Below are 7,272 nucleotides of genomic sequence, written 5' to 3'. Positions count from 1 at the left end.
TGCGTTCAGATCTAAGTATGAATGGGAGGATGAGGGGTTTGTAACTTTCTGTGATTTTCTATTTTTTTTTATAGTTAGGCTAAAATACTGATTATGGAATCCTAGACATGGAAGAGGCTTTTTTGAGGTCTATCTATTTTTATTATCCAAACCCCCCAGCATGGTAGTAGAATGTGGGATTTAGAGTTAGAAGACCTAGCTTTGAATTCTGACTCTGCAACTATGTGTTTCACTTTGGGAAAGACATTTCCCTCTCTGGGCTTCAATTTCCTTTCTACAAAATAAGAAGTTTTGACTAGATAGTGATTAAAGTCTCTTCTAACTCTAAATTTGTGACATTTTCTTGAAATTTACACATGATTTTATTTACTGTTTCCACACGAAGTCCTTCATAATTTTATCATTTTTATCATTAACTCTTTGTATGCATTATATATGTATATATGTGTGTATATTTACAGAAACACACCCTGTAACATACATATACAAGTGAAATTAAGGACTAAGCCAGAGAACTACAAAATTGTACAGACAATGGTGAGGAATCCTGCCTACTCTGCCTCTGTGATGTCCATTAGATTGGAAGCTCCCTCTTCCTTTCCACAGCTACAAACCTAATCCAAGCCTTTATTTCTTCCTATTTGGATTAAAGCTAGAGACTATTTCCTTTCTTCCTGACTCCAGCTCTTCCATTTAATCCTATGGAAAATTTGCAGGATACTCTTTCTCATCCAGTTTCACTCTCTCCCAAGTAATAATGGTTTCAGTTTCCTTCTGAAGATAGAAATCTAGATTTGCTTTTACATTTGTTATAATGGATTCTCCGATTAGAATACACCCACTACCAATTCAGGCCAGTATCTTTTCTGTAATTTATAATCTTAGAGAGTTGCCAGGGCTATGGGAGGTTAAGTGACTTAACCTGTGATCAAACAAACAGTATGTGTCTGAGGTGAGACAAGTCTTCCTTAATTCCTTAATTTATCATTCAAAGCTCTTTCTCAAGTGATCCCTCCTTACCTATACCAAATTAACTTTCTCTAATATAGATTATATGATCCAGAGATGCTTTCCATACCAACTCCTGAAAAAATAAATCAGTGTGGATTGGAGAAGTGGACAACCTCATAGAAAATCCAAATGTGTGTATGTGGTGGGGGGGCGGGGAGTCATGGGCTACATTATCAGAAAGGTGGGGTAAGGTGTTCCGGGTATGGGAAAATGCTTCAGCCAAGGCACAAAGAAGTGAACAGGCAAGCTCTCAGTAAATGCTCATTTACTATGACTCAGTATGTAGGAGACAATTATCTTGGGTCACATTTTGCATGAGATGCCAATATTGCCTGTGGTTACTGCTTCAGAAAGCAAAACTATAGCAGTTCTACCTAACTTCTTTCCAATTAAGGTACAAGTGACAAAAGCCCAATACAATTATTAAGCCAACCATTTAAAAATGAGAATTGTATGCTACCCAACAAACATCCTTTTGCCTTTTGTTTCTCACTGTTATCAGTTCTATAAATGTGCCCTCTCCTCAACTCTACCCCTTTCGTGCTCTTTTCTCACCTAGGGGGTAAAGTCCTCTAATAGCCTTAAAAGTCCATGCCAAACCTCATGTTGGCTGTCCCTAGACTTCTGTCTCCTGTTGGTTCCTCTTTTCTTCACTGCCCCTGCAGAGAATAAGCTCTCAGGTTTTGTCCACCGAAAGATACCTGCCGTTATACCAACCTCCCCTTTCCCTTCCTGCTATCCTATATCACCTGCCAGGGGCTGGTAGTTGCTGCCACCCCTGTCCATTGCCTCTCATTGCTCCACCAATGTTCCTTGGAAATCTTCCCCAAAGTTCTCGGGCCCTCACTCCATCTCCTCCTGCCAGCCGCCTCCCCCTCTCGCCTGGAGCTCTCCTCACGCCTGCCTGTTTCTCCCCCGCTCTGTCTGCGCTCTCCCTCTTTCTCCCGCCAATACCAGCTGCTCTGTTTGCCTTTCCTCTGGCTGCGCTCATCGCCTTCCTCTTCAGCCTGCAGCCGCCTGCCTCCCTCTCTCAGGCTGCCTGCCTGTCTCTCCCGAGAGCCCTTCACCCTCCCCTGCCGATTGCCTCCTCGAGCACTCCTACCCTAGTTCCCTGGGGTGTCTGCGTGTGTGTGCATTCGGCTGTGGGGTGGGGACTGGGGAGGTGAGCTGTCTTTGCCACAGTTTCTGCATTCTCACACCACTCCAGACTTCCCTGACGCCTCCTATCACAGCACCCTAGGACCTCCTCACAGGTCTTCCTTTTTCCCGCGCCCCTTGGGGGTGGGGCAGGGTAATTCAAGGCCATACTTAGGGAGCCAACAAAGTTTCCGAGCCACGTTGCTCCCTCCTGCTCTCCAAACCTGCGCTGCCTAGACGCCAGACCGGAGCCCCAAATTCCGCTAGTCTCGAAGCTTCCAATACAGACAATTAGCAGGGACAACCGGCGCTTTCTAGCACAAAGTCTGGTTCTCCCTCGACCCCCACCCCATCCCCACCCCCACAGCCACCAAGACATCCCTGGCTCCATGGGGGCAAGGCGTGGGAGGGGAGCACTTGTTCCCGGGTGGAGAGAGAGGGGAAGGATGGACGTGATAAAAGGGCAAAGAGTCCAAAGGAGGAGGATGATAGCAAAGCGGCCCGCCAGATGGGGGTGGGCTATCACTGAATCCATTCTCGCTTGTTCCTTTACAGTAAGAGGTACAGTAGCGGTGCAGCCTTTTAAGGGCTGTCTCCTTTAAGACGTGCGCCTGTGCATGTGCGTGTGTGTATATGTATGTGTGTGTGTGTATGAGGAGGGAGAGGGAGAGAAGGGAGAGGGAGAGGGAGAGGGAGAGGAGAGGAGAGAGAGAGGAGAGGAGAGAGAGGGAGAAGAGAGGAGAAGAGAGAGAGGAGAGAGAGAGAGAGAGAGAGAGAGAAGAGAGAGAGAGAGAGAGAGAGGAGAGAGAGAGGACGGAGAGTCCGTGGAAGGAGGAGTTATGTAGATTACGGATGAACATTCTGGAGTGGAGAGAGGAGAGCAGAGAGAAGCAGAGGCTAGGGAGCAAGGAGCAGGCAGTGGCAAAGAGGCCTTTCTCGCAGGAGCAGGAGGAGGAGGAGAAGGTGGAGGAGGAGGAGGAAGAGGAGGAGGAAGAGGAGGTGGAGGAGGGGGAGGAGGTGGAAGAGCAGGAGGAGGAGGAGGAGGAAGAGGAGGAGAAGGGGGAAGAGGAGGAGGAGGGGGAGGAGAAGGAGGGGAAGGAGGAGGAGAAGCAGCAGGAGGAGGACACACCGACAGGAGGCGGCGGAGGCGGCGGCGGCGGCAGCGGCTGCTGCTGCTGCGAATAGGGAAACCTCAGCAGGAGCAGCGGGTGAACTTGGGCGCCACATTCCCGGAGAAGGACGGACTCGTGAGGATGGTGTGCGCGAGCTGCTGACCCTTCTCCCGCCTGCCTCGGCTGCTCCTCCCGAGCTATCGGGAGTGAAGTGCGCCTTCCTCCTCAGACTCCCTCGAAGCCCCAGTCGGCCGGCTGTGGGTGAACCTGCAGGGCTCATCACCCAGCCCCAGGACTTTTTAAAAAAATATTATTTTTATATTTTGAAGAAGGAGAAGCGTTTTGGAACGAAAGAGGGAGGGCGAGGGAAAGGACGGAGAGGAGAGAAAGAGAAGGGGGAGCTCGTCCATCCATTGAAGCACAGTTCACTATGATCTTACTCACATTCAGCACTGCAAGACGGTTGGATTTCGTGCATCATTCCGGGGTGTTTTTCTTGCAAACCTTTCTGTGGATTTTATGGGCTACAGTCTGCGGAGCGGAGCAGTATTTCAATGTGGAGGTAAGAGTACAGCTCCTGTAGGGCTTTCTTCTCCTTGCATAGGCTGCTCCCCAAAATATTTCGTGTGCTCCAGGAAAACGAGGAGCCATGTAGCCGAAAGCAGCCAAGGATCTAAACACATTGTTTCCCTTCCTGCAGCCTAGAGACCTTTCTGAATTTTCAGTATTTGATGGATGCATTTAGGACCACGAATCCCGTTATCCTCAGCAGCACAAAGCACGATGCTGAGCGCTCAAAGACTGAATTGTACCTGGTACATGCTGCTTACATGGGGAAGAGGCAAAGTCCTAGATACAACAAGCGTGCGGTATAATAAAAGGAGCTTGGTAACGAGGCACAGAAAAGCCTAGGGATGACAGAATGAATTTGCCTGGCATTGCAATTTTTTTTTTGTTATTGTTATTGGAATTTTCCCCCTCCTCCTCTAACATTAGCAAAGGGGATTGCATAAAAATCTAAAGGAAACTGTGGGAATACTTGATACTTTAATAACATGACTTTGTGATAAAACACTTGACTAGACAGAGTCTTGTTCTCATTTAAACATAACTTAATACACTGTAACTAGATCTGGTTAAACAGATGCCATGAAATCCATCTCTTTCTTTTGAAGTGTCTTCTGTTCCCCCACCCCCGCCCCCACGATCAAAACCAACGTGGCCCAGTCTAGTAGTTCCAAGGTGTTTTCATTTTCACTAGAACTCTGGTAAAACTGAGAGGGTTTAACTGTCATTTGCTTTACTTTGATAGTTTTGGGAGCAGTCAGGCACAAAGGGAAGGGAACTTGAAGATAAGGACTTGGCAGAACTGTGTTAAAATACTCTTCTTGCCATTCAACTCAACAAATAGCCAATAATATGCCATAATTCAATGGAGTTGTATTGACACCTGGGTGATGATGACATTAATTTATCACAAAAGCATTGAATATCGAAACATAGGAAGGTCTTAAAAAAGTCTCATCCTCCTGATTGGATTTGATTCTGTCATGCATCTCTTTGTGATTATTTTGATTCCCCATAAATGAATAGTGGTGTTCAGGTGTTGATATAATAAAATATCAATGTCATTTTACTAAGGATATTGTACTTGTAAGCAATACCAGTACCTGTTGCTCAATATTTGAAAAAAATTTAAAATGTCAACTTCTGCACACACTTGTGCAAAATATATGCCATGCACATGTATACAACTGCACATAATTAGTTGTGTGCCTATAAATAGTTCTTACTGTGCCACATAAGAAGTAAAGATTAGTGTAGAAAAACTAACCGTTAGGAGGCTGAGAATAATTATGGAAAGAGAGAAAAGTTAGAAGATGAAGAGGTTAAATATACATATTTTTATGGAAGACAAGCCACATTTTAAAATCTGAAATATGTGTGACCTTTAAAGAAAAAGAAAAAAAAACTTTATTTTTTCTGGCTAAACAGACAGATTGAAGTGGGTTGAAGGTCCAGCCTTTCATGGTAGCAGATTTGTACTTTCTGAAACATATGTCACAGATGGCTTTTTGTACATAATGTTTAAATTGATAGATGGTTTGTAATGTAGTTCATAGCATAGAGGAATAAAAATGAAAATCTGTTGTTTATTATGTTATAAACAGATTTTAGGTAAAAGTAAGTTATGTACTGTATCTTTATTACTATCAGCAGTGGGAGAGTCAAGACTGATTTGTGTATGATTTTTCACTTACTTTCAAAAACTGTTGGATGACATTGAAGTTTGGTGATTACTCGATTGGGTTTTTCTTCCAGTGGCTATGTTACTCAGATCATCAGTTCAAGCCGTTATTGTGATAGCTGATTAAGACTTTTACTTATAAAACCTCTCTTGAATTTATTATTGTACTTTTATAATAGTATTCCTCTTTGAAATATATGCAAGATAATGACACATGGGGGAATTTTTTTTATGTTTAAAAAGAAAGTTCATTTTTCCAGTACCTAGTAACTATGTTCTACTCTATTGAAATAGAAAAGATTTAATTCTAAAAGCATATAAGGACATTCATAATTATCTGAGACACACCTACAAAAAGTTCTTTGCTAACATGGGAGTTTACTAAAAAGCTTGAGCAGAATATCTTCTTACTGTGCAATATGCACAGACATCTTTTTTTCTGAAATACATTTCTTTAAGATCTTGAATATTTTTATTGTTTAATTTTTTGTGCCTAATAGATTAATATTTCATTTCATCATTGGGGTAGCTATCTAAAATAAAATATTGTAATGACCATAAGATGAAAGTCTTCAACTGGTGTTTCTGTCTAATCCATTTGATTATGACATTATTATTATTATTATTATTGTTATTGTTATTATTATTATTATTATTATTATTATTATTATTGGTGGTAAACATTAATGACTTGTCTTATGTCTGAAACTTCTGTTCTAAAAAAGAATAATGCATTTCTCATTCATGGCTACTAAATGTATGCTTGACATGCCTTTTTTTAAAAATTGATTTATGATATCAAACTAGTAGTAGGTATTTCAGTACCATATTTAGGTCAGCAGGTATTTCCTAGTAACAATTTCCTAGCTTACTAACTACAAAAATTTTTTTTTAAAAATACTACAAAAAAGGTGAAAAATCATCCTTATACACCAGTGGAAGACATTTGACTTTACTTATTAATGAAATTATTTTTTTGTGGTACCTGACTTTTAAAAAAATTATCTATATCAGGCTTTTGCATAAGCCAACATGAAGAGTTAGGAAGGTTTATGTTGTGTCATTTGTTTTGTTTTTGGTTAACTCTTCATTGTAATTTTTTTTTTCATGGAAAATGCCATTATTAGGAAGTAGGAAATCCTTTGCACTTTGTGTGTTCTGTAAGTGGGTGATACATCAGAGGTGAAAATGCTCTGCAATAAAAATTAAAGGTGGTTACAGAGCAAGTCCGAAAAATAGAGTTGATGGAGAAGCAAGGAGAGTCCTGTGTAGCAAGGCAGTAGGTACTAACTTCCATTTGTACTGAAAGGTACACATGACATCTTCAAGTTATTTTCTAGTCAGGGTTGAAGGTAGGAATTCATTTTAATTGGCTGAAATAGAAAACTTAGTGTAAAGATCTATTTGATGATGCTGGTGGAATCTTTGGTTGGTCAGCTGCAAAGTAAATGTAATTTTTATTTCTCTCAAAGACTTTTGGCATGATAAGAAGATTATCAAAGAACATTGAACTTCTAACATATGTAATTGGACCTCAGATTGCCGCAGAAACAGTCATTAATCAAAAGTAGGCAAAGAGTAAGGAAAAATACTTTAATCTCTACTGCCCTAAAAGGCTTTTACCCCTTCCCTAGCTCTCTTAAGATAAGCAATTCCACATTTATTGAGTTCCTATTAGATGCAAAGCATAGTGCTAAGTGGAAGGGATGCAACATAGCAAAGCACATGCAAAATAAAAAAAAAATTCAGGAGATTACATGTTAA

General features: G+C 41.6%; 1 protein-coding gene across 1 annotated transcript in view; it reads left to right on the top strand.

The window, feature by feature from the left end:
• Positions 1 to 3,258: 3,258 nt before the first annotated feature.
• The window catches only part of MMP16 (matrix metallopeptidase 16), a 365,749-nt gene continuing 361,735 nt past the window's right edge, over positions 3,259 to 7,272 (top strand). The window contains exon 1 of the mRNA XM_020970086.2: positions 3,259 to 3,822. Coding sequence (XP_020825745.1) covers positions 3,691 to 3,822 — 132 coding nt within the window. The 5' untranslated portion in view covers positions 3,259 to 3,690. The remainder of the gene's footprint in view (positions 3,823 to 7,272) is intronic.

This window comes from Phascolarctos cinereus, unplaced genomic scaffold (assembly GCF_003287225.1).
Source record: "Phascolarctos cinereus isolate Bilbo 61053 unplaced genomic scaffold, phaCin_HiC Scaffold_4;HRSCAF=312, whole genome shotgun sequence".
NCBI lineage: Eukaryota > Metazoa > Chordata > Mammalia > Diprotodontia > Phascolarctidae > Phascolarctos > Phascolarctos cinereus.
This window is presented reverse-complemented; position numbering and strand designations above follow the sequence as displayed.